Source organism: Mobula birostris, chromosome 28 (assembly GCF_030028105.1).
Source record: "Mobula birostris isolate sMobBir1 chromosome 28, sMobBir1.hap1, whole genome shotgun sequence".
Taxonomy (NCBI): domain Eukaryota; kingdom Metazoa; phylum Chordata; class Chondrichthyes; order Myliobatiformes; family Myliobatidae; genus Mobula; species Mobula birostris.
In genome coordinates, this window is record NC_092397.1 from 42,257,175 (window position 1) to 42,274,336 (window position 17,162).

At 42.4% G+C, this 17,162-nt stretch overlaps 1 protein-coding gene across 1 annotated transcript; it reads right to left on the reverse strand.

Moving 5' to 3' along the window:
- Nucleotides 1-5,327: 5,327 nt before the first annotated feature.
- On the reverse strand, nucleotides 5,328-16,739 carry LOC140189261 (putative transmembrane protein 244). The gene is made up of 6 exons (XM_072245952.1): nucleotides 16,667-16,739; nucleotides 14,127-14,212; nucleotides 8,747-8,820; nucleotides 7,904-8,029; nucleotides 6,439-6,483; nucleotides 5,328-5,450 (listed from the first exon to the last, which is right to left on the reverse strand). The coding sequence occupies exons 1-6, from the start codon at nucleotides 16,697-16,699 to the stop codon at nucleotides 5,359-5,361; spliced, it is 456 nt and encodes a 151-aa protein (XP_072102053.1). The 5' UTR covers nucleotides 16,700-16,739; the 3' UTR covers nucleotides 5,328-5,358.
- Between the last annotated feature and the right edge of the window lie 423 nt (nucleotides 16,740-17,162).

Below are 17,162 nucleotides of genomic sequence, written 5' to 3' on the forward strand. Positions count from 1 at the left end.
CCCAACTTGGTTTACAGATTAGACAAAATCACTAAACAAAGTATTACATACACACTTGGAGGTTGACGGGCGGGGCGGGGGTGCTACCTCCCTGAAATGGTGGTGATATCTCCCTGAAATGAGTTTTTGCAGGCTGGGATGTCTGAGGTTTGCTGCAGGAAATGATCTCCCATTTTGCCAGGTTTGCCGCAGGAAATGATCTCCCATTTGTGCGGCTTCATTCAAGCAGGGAAGCTGAAGGCGCCAGTCTGCACTGAGGTTCGATTTCAGAACTATCAAGTGGCCCTCAAAGCTGCTACCACACCATTTATATCAAGCAAACAGATTCTAATCATGTGATGTCATTTTGTTAATTTGTAAATAATCTAGATAGATTTAGAAATCAGATAATTTCAGAAAGAACGCGAAGGGTAGTTTATTTTCAGCTTTATTCCATCCAGTCTGAAATATAAACTTTTTACCATATCTGTAAGAATGGGAAATTAATTGGATCTGTACAATGAAAGCCTTACTTTGTGTCATGTAAGTTGTGTCACTTTCTTTCTCCCTGTTTGCTTTATCTAGTCAAGAGTGAGGTACAAATCAAATCAAGTTTAATTATCATTCAGCCATAATAGATACGGCGAATGAGGCAGCGTTCCTCGGGGCCATGGTGCAGAGCGAACAAAATAGTGCATTCAAAAAAGTGAGTAGAGAAGCCTCTTCACGTGGGATAAGAACATTTATGTAGTCCAACACCCTCAGTGACATGGTACAATCTCCTGGCAGCGTACAGACACGTGCAGTCCAGACTGTTGTTCCACCGCTTGAACAGGGGAGGGCAGCACCAACGGGAGAGGCCAGCCCCCTGCTGAGCGCAGATGCCACGTTGCACCGCCTCCAGTGTTCCCTCACCTGGCCTGCAGCTCCACGGCTCGAGGTCTCATCCCCGCTACAATCGAGGCTACGTGGCTTCTACAATCGCAGCACCAGACAAGTGTAACAGGCCTGCGGCAACTTACACTATCACTGTGCAAAAGAGTCTTGCGACTGCAAGTGAAATAACCACGACAATCACCACGGTTATATAATACGCCACCTTCACGCACCAACTCCGATGCCTCTGTGTGGCAGGCAGCAACACAGTCGCGAGGTCAGGTCTTCCGAACCCAAACTACCTCCTCCGACATCCCGATTTATAAAGTGTGTTGTAGCTGCAGACTCAAGCTCTGTATAAATTTTGGGTTTATTATGTACATAAATAGAAGCAAGAGTTAGGCCATTCAGCTCTGTGGGCCTTCTCTGTCATTCAGAATTTGTTGATCTCTTTATATTCTATTCACAAATCTTGCATCCCTTGATTCCTTTCAAAGTTCAAAGTAAATTTTATTATCAAACTACATACATATCACCATATACAACCCTGAGATTCACTTTCCATTTGGCATACTCAGCAAATCTATAGAATAGTAACTATAACAGGATCAATGAAAGATCAACCAGAGTGCAGAAGACAACAAACTCTGCAAATACAGATATAAATAAATAGCAATAAATAACAAGAGCATGAGATAAAGAGTCCTTAAGGTGAGGTCATTGGTTGTGGGAACATTTCAATGATGGGGCAAGTGAGTGTGGTTATCCTCTTTTATTCAAGAGCCTGATGTTGAGCTTTCATTGTAATAATAATGATAATAATAAGTACTTTATTGATCCCTAGTAGGGAATTCTTTCATCACAGCAGCAACATTTAAAGACACATTTAGCAGTCTGCAGACTTAACTAATAATAAAGTACAGAATAATAATATGAACAATAATTTACCAATGTGCAATAATTTGCAATAATAATGTGTAATAATTATGTATTGAGTTGCTGCCACTTGATTGGCTGCTGAGGATATTTGCATTAATGAGTAGGTGTACCTAATAAAGAGGCCACTGGGTGTATATAGTCCAACATGAGAAACATCATTCCCTTGTGCCCGTTTCAAAGCTCCACTAATAAACAACCTGTTGAACTCAGCTGCAATACGCAAGCATATCTTTGCTCAGTTAGGAAGACCAGACACGTGCATGATATTCCAGATGCAATCTCAGCAGAAAACATAAATTTTCAAACTTGCTGTTTTTAAAAAAAATACTTCTTTTAGTGTCTCGGCCTGAAACGTCAACTGTACCTCTTCCTAGAGATGCAAACACGAGGAATTCTGCAGATGCTAGAAATTCAAGCAACACACATCAAAGTTGCTGGTGAACGCAGCAGGCCAGGCAGCATCTCTAGGAAGAGATGCAGTCTGGAGGAAGTGCGAGGAGCCAAAGGAGAAATTATTAAGAGTAAGGACTAATTCTGCTAAATGGAGCAGAGTGGTGGTAGAGGAGAACTGATTAGGTCTGGAATCCAAAAAGAAGCGGAGAACTTTGAGACCTTCCTGATGTGGGATGGAAGTACATAGGGACTGGACATCCATGGTGAAAATAAATTGGTGGGGGCCAGGGAACTTAAACTCATCGAAAAGTTTCAGAGCGTGAGGAGTGTCACAAACATAGGTAGGAAGGGATTGAACAAGGGGGGATAAAACCGTGTCAAGGTATGCAGAGATGAGTTCGGTGGGGCAGGAGCAAGCTGAGACAATAGGTCGGCCAGGACAGGCAGGTTTGTGGATCTTGGGTAGGAGGTAGAAATGGGAAGTGGGAACTATAAGGTTGGGAGCAATGGATGGGAGATCCCCTGAGCGGATAAAGTCGGTGATGGTGTGGGAGACAATGGCCTGGTGCTCCTTAGTGGGGTCACAATTGAGGGGTGAGTAAGAGGAGGTATTCGCGAGTTATCGCTGTAACTCAGCAAGGTAGAGGTCAGTAGGCCAGACTATAACAGCAACCCCCAAATCGGCGGGTTTAATAGTAAGGTTAGGATTAGTGCGGAGGGAGTGGAGAGCAGAGCGTTCAGAAGGAGTGAGGTTGGAATGGGAACAAGGTGCGGTGAAGTCGAGACAGTTGATGTCCCATTGGCAGTTAGCAATAAAGAGATGCAGGGCAGGCAGAAAACCAGAGCAGGGTGTCCATGAAGAGGAGGAGGGTTGAAGATGGGAGAAGGGGTCATTCGATGGGAGTGGAAGAGTCCTTGCCGAAGAAGTAGGCTCGGAGACGGAGACGGCGGAAGAAGAGTTCCGCATCATGGCGAACGCAGAACTCGCTGAGGTGTGGGCGAAGGGGGAGAAAGGTGAGGCCCTTACTGAGGATAGAGCGTTCTGCCTCCGACAGTTGAAGGTCGGAGGGGATGGTAAAGACCCGGCATGGATGAGAGCTGGGATCAGAGCGGGAACGGGGGAGGCTGGGGGTGTCAGTGGAGAGGGGATGGTTGGGGTGAGAGGAAGGTGGAGCCTCTGAGTACCCAGGAGCTGACGGTGGGATCTCAAGGAAACGGAGTTCCAGAGTGGTGGTGGGGAAGGGGAGACGGGAGTCACAGTAGCAGCACATAAAGACCCGGCCTGGAGTTCAAGGCTGGAGTCGCAGTTGGTGCACTTTGGACCTCAGCTCCAGCTGTAATCTACCCATGTTCCTGACCATTGGCGTTCTTGACCCGGACCACAGCTCCGCCGAATTCTCAGCCTACTCCCCAGTTCTGTCTGTACATCCTGCTTATATTTGAGACGATATCTCAAACTCCGGACAAATGAGTAAGCCAGATGTTGTAAATGGGAATTTTGCAGACCCATGAGAGGCAAGCATTTCATCCATGCCTATTTCAATAAAATCTTTAAATTGAAGGGGATCTTAGTATCACAGAAAAGGCCTTTTGGCCCATCTAATCCATGGCGAACTATTTGAACTCCCTACTCCCATCAACCTGTACTGGGACCATAGCCCTGCATACCCCTATCACCCATGTACCTATCTAAACTTCTCTTAAATGTTGAAATCGAGATCACATGCACCACCTGCACTGGCAGCTCATTCCACACACTCACAACCCTCTGAGTCAAGACGTTTCCCCTTCTGCTCCCCTTAAACTTTTCACCTTCACCCTTAAACCATCACCTCTAGTTGTAGTCCCATCCAACCTCAGTGGAAAAAGCCTGCTTACCTTTACCCTATCTATACCCCTCAGAATTTTGTATACCTCTATCAAATCTCCTCTCAGTCTTCTACGTTCTAAGGAATAAAGTCCTCACCTGTTCAATCTTTCCTTATAACTCAGGTCTTTCAGTTCTGGCAACATCCTTGTAAATTTTCTTCTGTACTCTTTCAATCTTATTTGCGAACTTTGTAGATTAAATCTCACCATATAGAAACCGGCAATGGGTAATATTTTATTTATTTAAAATTTGAAGTTAGAGGGGTTGAAGGGCAGGCACCATGGTGGTGTAGCAGTTAGCACAATGCTATCACAGTTCAGGGTGTTCCAGAGTTGGGAGTTCAATTCCAGCGCCTTCTGCAAGGAGTTTGTACATTCTCTCCGGGACCACGTGGGTTTCCTCCAGGTGCTCCGGTTTCCTCCCACATCCCAAAGACGTACCGGTCCATCGGTTAATTGGTCATTGTAAAGTGTCCTGTGATTAGGCTACTGTTAAATAGGTGAGTTGCTGGGTGGTGCAACTTGTTGGGCCGGAAGGACCCATTCCGTACTATACAGTATCGCTAAATAAAATAATACAAAATAGAAATAATTATATACATATGAAATATGTTTATTAGAATTATTAAAATACATGTCTATAAACTCTGCATCAAAATAGAAATAAAGTTTAATATTTTACATGAATACTGTAAACACTTCTGGGGAGTATTTTAAATTCTACTTTACAACTATGAATACACTACACATAAAAAGAAAATCTGAATAAACTAATTCTTTTTGTACTCAATTTTTAAAAGTTTCACAAGTTTGTTTTCACGTCTACATGGCACAGTCAAACTGAACAAAAGCTGGCCTGACTGGAGCACATTTTACAAGGTCTCAACTTATACCAGAGATAATTCTGTTCTAGCAATCCTTATCAAGAGCATGTTCAAAGCAAACTTTTTCAAGCCGTTCAAACTGCACATAAGTTTGGGCAAAATTAAAATTATCTCCAAACTCATCACTTTTCAAGAGAACCTTGGAAAGCGGGAACAATGAAACATCGGAATAATGCAGGGGAATGAAATTGTAAAATTAATCTCTTGTTTCAATTCCCCGATTTTCATAATTTTCTTGCTACAAAATAACGCGTCTCACTGATAAAATGTAGGGTCGCATTTCAAGCATATGATATCGCTGAAGAAGCGCGACTTTTTTTTTTACACTAAAGTGAATACAGATACGGTATCAGTCCACACAGTCGTAGAGCTCTCTTTAGTTCCTTGATGTCTGCAGCCATGTTTCCTCCATTCTCTCTCAAACATTGACTGAAGAGGAACTGGGGTTATTCCGGCAAACGAAATGTGCAACCAACTGTCCATCACCAATCATCAGCAACAAACCGACACCTAAAAGAAGAATCACAGTCGTTAAAACTCATAACTATCACCATGGTCTACGAACTGTACAGATAGTCTTACAATACTTTATAAGATGGAATAGGTTTAAGATCAGGCATCAGAAATTTAAAAGGGGCATCAGGGGCAGCTTCTCAGTGCAAAGGGCAGTGAGTATGTATTTGGGATGAGCTGCCTGATACAGTACAGTGCAAAAGTCTCAGGCACACAGACACAGCTGAGGCTTTTGCACGGTGCTGTACTTGTCAATGTGGAGCAGAGAGCGAGTTTGTAACTCCGTCAGGAGCAAAGGATGTTGGGAATAGTGAGCGTGGAGCGCCGTGGGACAGGTGGAAGCAGAGGAGTGCCAGGGGTGGGGGTTTGCTGTAAGTGCAGATACACCCTGCCCTGAGACAACAGGCAAGGTCATTTGATGCCAAACAATTGGTTTATTAATCATTCCAGAATGTCTCTCTGGTGCTTCCCTCTCCCTTCCCCTTTTCCCAACTCCCTTCCCACTCTCAGTTCACAATAGAGACCCATAGGTTTATCACCACTCACATATGCCATGAAATTTGTTTTTTTTTGCAGCAGTATAGTGCAATATATAAAATTACTAGAGTACTGTTTCGTGGAAGTCTGTGAAGAGTAAGAATTTCAAGTTGTATACTGTATACGTTCTCCGATATTAAACTGAACCATTGAACATTTAAAAACCATCAAGCACATGGATTGGAGAGGTTTAAAGAGCTATGATCCAAACATGAGCCGATGAGAGTAGATTGCTGTATAACATGGTCAGCAGAGACAATTTAGGCCAAAGGGCCTGACTCTATGACTAACTATGATAACGTCATTTCAGCATTGTATCTCTGTTAAGCTGCAAAAAAAAATAGTGCTCATTGTCCAGTAGAGTCTGATGTAAATATTCAGAGGTGAATTGAATAAAGAATCTACAGCATGTTTATAACATTTTTGAAGAAAATCTACTCAGACTCACCCAACGCCAACCACCATTGCCATACTAAACGAAATTCGACCATCACTGGAAATGAAATGAAACCCGAATTTAATGACTTCGCAGTGTTTCACACCTTGATATAAGATTCTTAAAACAAGCAAAATGAGGAGGAATTTCTTTAGCCAGAGGATGGTGAATCTTTGGAATTCACTGCCACAGATGGCTGTGGAGGCCAAGTCACTGGGTCTGTTTAAAGCAGAGGTTGATAAGTTCTTGATTAGAAAGGGCGTTGAGGGTTACGGGGAGAAGGTAGGAGAATGGGGTGGCACGGTAGCAGAGTGGCTAGGAAAAGTTTTACAGTAACATCAGCCTGGGTTTAATTCCCGATGCTGCCTGAAAGGAGTTTGTATGTCCCCCCGGTGACCGCGTGGGTTTCCTCCGGGTGCTCTGGTTTTCTCCCAGTCCAAAGTTGTACCGATTAGTAGATTAACTGGTCATTGTAAATTGAGCTGTGATTAGGCTGGGATTAAGTTGGGAGATTGCTGGGTGGCGCGGTTCAAAGGGCAGGAAAGGTCTACTCCATGCTGTATATCAATAAATAAACAAACAAACAAACACAGATATGAGTAAATTAATAAATGGGATTGAGAGGGATAATACATCAGCCATGATGGTTTGGCGCAGCAGACTTCTACTTCCAACAAAGTTGGGGCTTTGCTGTCAATAACAAAGATTAAATATTACGTTTTTCATTGGGTTCCCTTTTTTCTGAATTAAGGCCCATGAAGAACAGTAATGTGTAGCATTACTGAATAGAGAAATAGGTAAATAAGCATTGATCTTATAGTTCTCATCTTTTCATTCAAATCACAGAGTAGAGGACGACCATTTCCCCACCACCAGCACCCTGAAGAGCAGCCCGTAGTCCTTTCCCAAACTTCAGGCAATTATTTCCCTTTGTGCCTATCCAGTTCCTTTTTGAAAATGGTTTCTTACCACCCTGACAGCTGATGAGTTCAAAATTGTAAGTATTCTGCATGAAATGTTTTTCTGTCTATCTCCTTCTACCCGTGACCTTGAAACCCCCTTCACACGTCCCCCACCCCCATCTGCTTAACCTGACTAGTGACAGACCCGTACATCTCTATCAAATCAACTCTCAACCTTCATTGCTTTAAGGAGAATAAACCCAGCTTCTCCAGCTTCTCATGTTTTCTGACTTATTACTCGAGACCGTTGATGCAGAAGTACAGCCTTTACACCAAGCCACATGTTGCCACCTCTGTCTGGTTCTGCATAAACCCTGGCAGATATACTTCATAGGCACGTACAAAGGAACTGATGGAGAATTTCTTGGTCCCCACCTCAGTGGCCCAGGATATACTAACCAGTGAAACAAAGAACAATTAGAATAATTGACACTGAGGAAAACAATAGTATTTAAAGCCGATATAAAATGACTCTCATATTCCAATTCATGATATGATTAAATCGGAGTTCTTACCTGCTGAAGTCAGCAGGATATGGCTGAGTGCAACTGTGAAAGAGTAGTCCCAAACCCTTTCCTTAACTATAGCTGCAAACAGCAGACCGCTGATGAAATATGTCAGTTCCATTGACAGCAGGTTCACTAGGAGAGTGAAGAAAGAAACTTATTGACAAGATTCATTACAAGTACCACTGTAAAACCATTTATTGTAAACTATTAGCGAAAACTAACAAGCATAAGCAGTAAACCACTGGAAATACTACTTTATTTTAAGGTAAGTAGACCAAAACTGTGTACAGTATTCCAGGTTTAGTCTCAACAATAGGTTGTACAACTATGATAAAACCTAAACTCGCAACTGGTAGGGCGACCCTATGATCCTCTCATATTAAACTCTCTATTTTTAAACTCTAGTTGCTTTTCAATAAATGCAAAAATGCCACTTGCCTTCTTAACTACACATTGGATCCGCATACCAACTTTTGGTTCCAGAGGTGCATTACCCCAAATATTCCCTAAGCCAATCATTCTATCTATGTCAGAATGCAGAATCACTGCGTCCTCCTCACAACACATTCTTCCACCCACGTATGTATCATCTGCAAACCTGGAAACCTTATATTTCATTCCTTCCTCTAATTCATTAATGTCAATAGTATATAACTGAGAGCCGATCTCTCCACTCTAGTTACATCCAAACCCAACCTGATAAGGACCCATGCATTTCAGCATTTTACAACTTGCAGGGATTCAGGTTGCTCATCTAGTGAGCCCAAAATAAGTAATAAATCTACTCCACAGCACTTTGATCATATTATAATTTTGAAACTCTTCAATCAGTTGTGTAATTTTTCTTACATAGGTACTTTGAGCTGGATGTTGAAGCTGGAGTTTTAAAGTCAAATGGAATCAACCCATCGAATGAATCAAGACTGCAATGCACAAAGAGTTTCAGGAACATATGAATATAGGACGTGGAAGCAAACGTAGACCATTCAGCCCATCACCCCTGTTCAATCATTCAATAATTTCATGGCTGGTCTTTTACCTCAGCACCATCGTTCTGAACAAACCCAATTCCCATAATAAATAAAAACAGATCTAGTCTTGAACGTGTTCAGCGACTGGGTTTCTGCAATGATTAAATAACTTTGGGGAGAAGAAATTTCTTGTCACCTTTTCTCAGATTGATCCCCTACTTTGAGACAGTCAGGAACCCCAACAAGTCCACATCTACCTCGTTAAGCCCCTTAAGAGCTAATGAAAGAGAAACATTACAAATTGTAGGAGCCCTCTATTCTGTGCTGGGCATTTATTATGTGTATATGGTAACTCGTCACATTAGTGGGGATGTGGCAAAAGCAAAGGGAATATGTTACTTATAGATGCTTATTTTTGGGACCATGAAGGTCATATCTTTGCTGATTGCTGAGATAACACTCAATAATGCTAATTGCTAATTAAGGAACAGAATGAGGAATTCGAATCTTTGGAGCAGTGGCGTGTCACACAAGTATAACAACGCTGTGGAGTCGCAGGCTGATAGCAATTGTTTTGTTTTGATTTTGGATCCGTTTTGCCACTACACAAACCTTCCCACAGCTTGCTTTCCAAAGAATGAATTCTTTTTAAATTTAAATATGGGCATAAGGGAATGTCGACAGGATAAGATTGTTGGTCCACTGAGTCTATCGGACAGCATTTTTAATACACTAAGAACATTCTCATTTCCAATCCCCAGCCATTAATGGTGAAATTACTAAATTTACTAGCCGTTCTTTCTAGTATTTCTTTCAGGAATTTTTGTGTACTAAAAAGCCATTTGCACAATTACTAAATCATTATGTTCACGAGTATTTTGGCATACTAATTAACTGAATAAGCAGCTTTCAATGCCCCAGATAATGAAAGCCAATATTCAATATGGTTTTTGTCTCGCTATGCTGCCATCTTCCAAGGCTCTTTGGTCTTGCAGACCAAGATCCATCCCTTCCTCGATACTTCCAATGATCGGACTATCCATGGTGTATGTCCCAGCCTCCTTAATACTCCCAAAACACATCACATTATGTTTATCAGTGCTAATATTATCAGCCATTTCTCAAACATGCACACAAAATGTTGGAGGAACTCAGCAGGTCAGGCAGCATCTAAGGAAATGAAAGAAGAACATAGAACACAGAAATCTGCAGCACATTACAGGCCCTTCGGCTCACAATGTTGTGCCAATCGTGTAACCTACTCTACAGACTGCCTAGAATTTCCCTACCATGTAGCCCTCTATTTGTCTAGGCTCTACGTACCTATCTAAGAGTATCTTAAAAGACACTATTATATCCGCTTCCACCACCACCACCAGCAGTGCAGTCCACGCACCCACCAGTCTGTGTGAAAAACTTACCCCTGATGTCCCCTCGGTACCCATTTCCAAGCACCTTAAAACTATGCCCCCTTGTGTTAGCCATTCCATCCCTGGGAAAAAGCCTCCGGCTATCCACACGATCAATGCCCCTCATTATCTTATAGACCTCTATCAGGTCACCTCTCATCCTCCATCGCTCCAAGCAGAAAAGGCCAAGTACTCTCAACCTATTCTCATAAGATACGCTCTCCAATCCAGGTAACATCCTTGTAAATCTCTTATGCACTCTCTCTATAGTATCCACGTCCTTCCTGTAGTGAGGTGACCAGAACTGAACACAGTACTCCAATTGGGGTCTGACCAAGGTCCTATATAGCTGTAACATTACCTCTCGGCTCTTGAACTCAATCCTATGGTTGATGAATACCAATACACCATACGCCTTCTTAACAACACTGTCAACCCGCGCAGCAGCTTTGAGTGTCCTATCAACACAGACCCCAAGATCTCTCAGATCCTCCACACTGCCAAGAGTCTTACCATTTATATTATATTCTGTCTTCAAATTGGACCTAACAAAATGAACCACTTCACATTTATCTGGGTTGAACTCCATCTACCACTTCTCAGCCCAGTTCTGCATCCCATCAATGTCCCACTGTAACCTCTGACAACCCTCCAGACTACCTACAGCACCCCCAACCTTTGTGTCATCAGCAAACTTACTAACCCACCTTTCTACTTCTTCATCCAGGTCATTTGTAAAAGTCACAAAGAGGAGGGGTCCCAGAACAGATCCCTGCAGAACACCACTGGTCACCGACCTCCATACAGAATATGAACCATCTACGACCACCCTTTGTCTTCTGCTGGCAAGCCAATTCTGGATCACAAAGCAGGGTCTCCTTGGATCCCATGCCTCCTTACTTCCTGAAGGAGCCTTTCATGGGGAACCTTTTCAAATGCCTTACTGAAATCCATATACACTACTTCCACTACTCTACCTTCAAAGTGTTTCATTACATCCTCAAAGAATTCAATCAGGCTCATGAGGCACGACCTTCCCTTGACAAAGCCATGCAGGCTATCCCTAATCAGATTATTTCTCTCCAAATGCTCATAAATCACACCTTTCAGGACCTTCTCCAACAACTTGCACACCACTGAAGTTAGACTCACTTGTCTACAATCTCCTAGGTTATCTCTGCTCCTTTTCTTGAACAAGGGAACAACATTTGCAACCCTCCAATCCTCCGGTACTTCTCCGGTCCCTATTGATGACACAAAGATCATCACAAGAGGCTCAGCAATCTCCTCCCTCGCTTCTCACAGTAGCCTAGAGTATACCTCATCCGGTCCCAGTGACTTTTCTAACTTCATACTTTTCAAAAGCTCCAGCACATCCTCTTTCTTAATATCTATATATTCCCAAGTGTTTCAGTCCGCTGTAAGTCATTCCTGCAATTGCCAAGGTCTTTTTCCCTGGTGAATAGGGAAATGCACAGTGCCCCAGCCTTAACTCAGTCCACGCAGTCTCCTCTCTTCTGTATCCGCTACCTACCCGAGTACCTGCAACACTCTTTTGTATTTGATATAAATGCCTCCCTTTCCCCTCCCTGTCCCATCTTTCTTGCCACATTTGGTTGATCTTTTTCCCAGATTACACACTTAAGCTCTGCTTTACTGATACAAATGTGCATTTCTATATTTTCTTTCTTTAACGCCCTCTTTGACAACTCATCCACCCTCTCATTTCCCTTCACCCCTACATATGCTGGAACCCAGAGAAATTTTACCTGACCTCCCTGATTTGCAATTCTTGTGACTGACTGAAGGACTTCATAAAGTACACCTTGCTGACTGTTTGAGTGAAAAGACCTTAAACTTGCTAGAACTGAGGATGAATCTGAGCATATCAACACTTTAACTTGTCTAGCTTTCTCCACCCATCGCAACGCAACCAACACTACCAGCTTCTCTACTTTTACAGTTTCAAGATAACAAAAAAGGAAAAGGGCCCGAAGCAAAAGTTTGGGCACCCTGCATGGTCAGTACTTAGCAACACCCCCTTTGGCAAGTATCACAGTTTGTAAACACTTTCTGTAGCCAGCTGAGAGACCTTCAATTCTTGTTTGGGGGATTTTTACCCATGCTTCCTTGCAAAAGGCTTCTAGTTCTGTGAGATTCTCGGGCCATCTTGCACGCACTGCTCTTTTCAGGTCTATCCACAGATTTTCGATGATGTTTAAGTCGGGGGACTTTCAGGGACATGGCAAAACCTTCAGCTTGCGCCTCTTGTGGTAGTCAATTGTGGATTTTGAGGTGTGTTTAGGATCATTATCCTGTTGTAGAAGCCATCCTCTTTTCATCTTTAGCTTTCTTACAGATGGTGTGATGTTTGCTTCCAGAATTTGCTGGTATTTAATTGAATTCATTCTTCCCTCTACCAGTGAAATGTTCCCCGTGCCACAGGCTGCAACAGAAGTCCAAAGTATGATTGATCCACCCCTGGGCTTAGCAGTTGGAGAGGTGTTCTTTTCACGAAATTCTGCACCCTTTTTTCTCCAAACATACCTTTTCTCATTGCGGCCAATAAGTTCTATTTTAACTTCATCAGGGTTTGTTTCCAAAATGCATCAGGCTTGCTTAGATATTCCTTTGCAAACTTCTGACCCTGAATTTTGTGGTGAGGACGCAGGAAAGATTTTCTTCTGATGACTCTTCCATGAAGGTCATATTTGTGCAGTGTCGCTGCACAGTAGGTCAGTGCACCACCACTCCAGAGTCTGCTAAATCTTCTTGAAGGTCTTTTGCAGTCAAACAGGGGTTTTGATTTGCCTTTCTAGCAATCCTACGAGCAGTTTTCTCGGAAAGTTTTTTTGGCCTTCCCGTCTTCAACTTGACCTCCACCGTTCCTGTTAACTGCCATTTCTTAATTACATTATGAACTGAGGAAATAGCTACCTGAAAACGCTTTGCTATTTTCTCATAGCCTTCTCCTGCTTTGTGGGCATCATTTATTTTAATTTTCAGAGTGCTAGGCAGCTGCTCAGAGGAGCCCATGGCTGCTGATTGTTGGGCCAAGGTTTGAGGAGTCAGGGTATTTATAAAGCTTTGAAATTTGTAATTAAAATTAAGTAAATAAGTACATAGGGATTGGATAATTATGTCTGCGGGCAGGAGCAAGCATGAACAAATTAGGATATAAACACCTACAATGGTTGATACATAGGCTTATATACAACATTTTGGACCAGTGGAAATGGTCCAGAAGGGTTATATGGAAACTATTATTACCATTTTTCTTAAGAACTAATTCTATTACTTAGCCTAATAGCTTAGATTTACCACAGTACATAATTATCTATTTAAATGTTTATTTTCCTTTTATATCATCTCAATGTGTACTTAAGAATGTATAAATAATTGTAGTTTTATACATATAAAAAAATGGAAAAGGTTATATGTGTGAAAAAAGTACATTATATTTGTGAATTCCTTATCCAAATAAAAATAAAATTAAAAAAAAAGAAATTTGCATCACCTGGCCTTTCCTAATGACGACTTGTTAGCCATAGCCCTAACAAGCTAATTAAGGTCTGAGACCTTGGTAAAAGTTATCGGAGAGCTCAAATCTCTTGGAGTGCCCAAACTTTTGCATGGTGCTCCTTTCCTGTTTTTCACTCTAAAATTGTACAAAACAAAAATAATACACTAATCTTGCTTAAAATGTTGAAAAGAATGTTTCATCATTAATTTTATGACTTTTGGAGATCAGTTCATCTTCTACTCACTTAACTATTCACAGTAACAGAAATTTTGACCAGGGGTGCCCAAACTTTTGCATGCCACTGTAACTGTGACAATATGTCTTACCCAAATGCTCCAAAGCAGACACTTGCAAACAGGTAGTAGACTGTGTAGGACACCAGTGAGCAGAGCAGCAAGTTCAGCAGGATAGTCTAGGAAAATGCAAACCAACATGGATTAGTTTTTTGCTAAGTTGTTTTTTCATTTACTACTTATTGAGATACAGTGTGGATAGGCCCTTCTGGCCCTTTGAACCACGCCGCCCAGCAATCTCCAGATTTAATCCTAGCCTATTCATCGGACAACTTACAATAAGCAATTAACCTACTAATAGATACGCCTTTGAACTGTGGGAGGAAACCGGAGCACCTGGAAGAAACCCACGCAGTCATGGGCAGTATGTAAAAACTCTGACAGACAGCAGTGGGAATTCATTAGAAGCTTCGAGGAGATTTTGGTATATCACCAAAGACTCTCGCAAATTTCCACCGCCGGGCAGCGGAGAACATTCTGACTGGCTGCATCACCGTCTGGTGTTGTGGGGCTCCAACGTGCAGGATCAACGGAGGCTGCAGAGCATGGTGGGCAACCCTCGCTTCCATCAAAATCAAGTGCACAGCTAATGGCAGGACCCTTAAGAGAAATGGTTTACGGAGTGTTCCTGGGGTCCACGGAACTGAACATTTGCCGGACACTTTGATAGGGGAGTAAAGAAGGCTTACCGGTCGAGGCACAATACCCAAACTGCTGGAGAAACTCAGCAGGCCAGGCAGCATCTACGGAAACGAATAAACTGTTGAAGTTTTGGGCCGAGACCCTTCTTCAGGACTAAAGGCTGATTTATACTCATGTGTCAAATCGACACCATAGGTACGGCATAGCCGCGAACCCTATGCAGTGCCTACGCGGATCCCTACGCCCTAGCCTGACGTGCACCTCTCTCAAAATGTACCTACGTGTCGCGGCAATGCAGAATGCAAACCGCAACAACTGTGATTGGTCTGCTTGGTAGCATCACATTTCCTCCTACGCTGCAATAGCTTCCCAGTGGGCGACTGAAACGCAGGGAAGGAACTCTGGCTGCAATGCTTTCCATAAAGCTTTACAGACCTCCAAAATTATGGAGGACACATTTCACTTTTATGAAAAAGGACTCTCCCTTTAAACTTGTTTACCCCGAGAAAGACTACCATGACCATGAAGCTCAGGATTGTATATGGTGACATATACTGAACATACTTATATATGTGTGTGTGTATTTCTCTCTCTCTCTCTCTCATGTGCATGTGTGCGCGTGTATGGATTTGTCTCCATGGTCACCCTAGATGGACAATTATATGAAATATTTTGTGACGCACTTGCCATTTCTCTCCAGAAAACATGCAATTCCCATAGTTGTGGAGTAACACCAACAGGACTATGAAGGTCCCAATTTTGAACATATTTTGATCGTCTCCTGCTAGGATTCCTCATGTGTTTATTACTGGAACAAGATACTGACAATTTTTTACTTTTGTGATTTCTAGGGAAAGCTAACACTCTTACATTCTCCCAAAATACCACGAACACATAGCCGAGATTTGTTGTTATAAGGACTAAAACTCCTCAACATCTCGTTTCCAAAAATTTATCAATTTTGTGTAATTATTCAATACTCACAACTAATGCAAGAATGGTGACACAGTAGCATAGTGGTTAGCACATCGATTTACAGTACAGGCGACCCGGGTTCAATTCCCGCTGCTGCCTGTAAGGAGTTTGTATGTTCTCCCCGTGACTGCGTGGGTTTTCTCTGGGTGCTCTGGTCTCCTCCCGCAATCCAAAGACATACTGGTTGACAGGTTAATTGCTCATTGTAAACTGTCCTGTGATTAGGATGGGATTAAGTCGGGGGTTGTTGGCCAGTGCAGCTCTAAAGGCTGGATGGGCCTATTCCATGCTATTTTATGAAATAATTAATTAGATTAGTTGGTGCACCAAGGCGGCGTGCAGTGTAACCATGGGCAATTGTTTTGGACATTTCAGATTAGATTTGATTCAACTTTATTGTCATTGTGCCGAGTACAGATACAAAGCCAATGAAATGCATTTAGCATCTGACCAGAAATGCAAACAATAATGTTATTTACAAAATTAACTGCAAATAAGAAAAGTGCTACAGCACACAAATATAAAAGCACTGAGACAGTACAATACGGATGCAATACTGCTTAGCGCTGTGATGTAATAACATTTTAACCAATGTTTTATTTCAAATAACATGTGCCTGTTGAAAACGTAAGGGGAAACGCATTCTGTTTTCCACATTCATGGAACACGTCCAGTTTAGGAGTAAGCGCTGGACTAAAAATACTGTGTAGTGAACCAGTGCCTTATGACTGCAGGAATTTTGAAAACCGGGTCTTTTTTTCCCTCTCCATGTATTTGCACAGTATTCTGCCTTTTTCACTTTATTGTAATGCTGTTTAGAGATATGCACCCATTGGGGAGCAGAGGGAAGCGTGAATGCCTGCTTCTGCTCCCAACAGATGATGTGAGAGTCTGGGCTCTAACAGCCACCTTCATCAAATGAGAAGCCAGCAATCTGCTCACTCCCAAAACCATACCTTTGTTCCAAGGACACTGTCTCTGAAGGCCATTTAAAGAGCTAAAGGATTCTGAATTGCGCTGAGACTTATTCCTTCTCATTCTTTTGGCTTCACGATCCTCGGCCGAAGGAGAGAAACAGTGCTGCCCATAGGACGAGTTGACAGCAGAGGAGTTAATTCTGGATATCACCAACCCCAACAACCGCAGATCCCAAACTGTGTACCTTGCCAGTAGAATTTAACGAAGGACAAAATACTGCAGAAAACCTGAAGTAAAGAACAAAAATGCTGTCATCTTCAGAAAGTAATTGGTTTACAATTGTCATAAGAGACAGTGTTGGAGATTAAGAATGAAGGCCTTTCCTCATTTATTTTTAAAATAATAACAATTGTGGAACTTGTTGCTACAGGCGGTCATGACCAGGATAATGTTCAGTAAATGTCAATGTAGTACCTACAGGGGAATGGGGTAGATGGCTCTTTTGAAGTGCAGGTACGGTTTGAGTCTATCCCA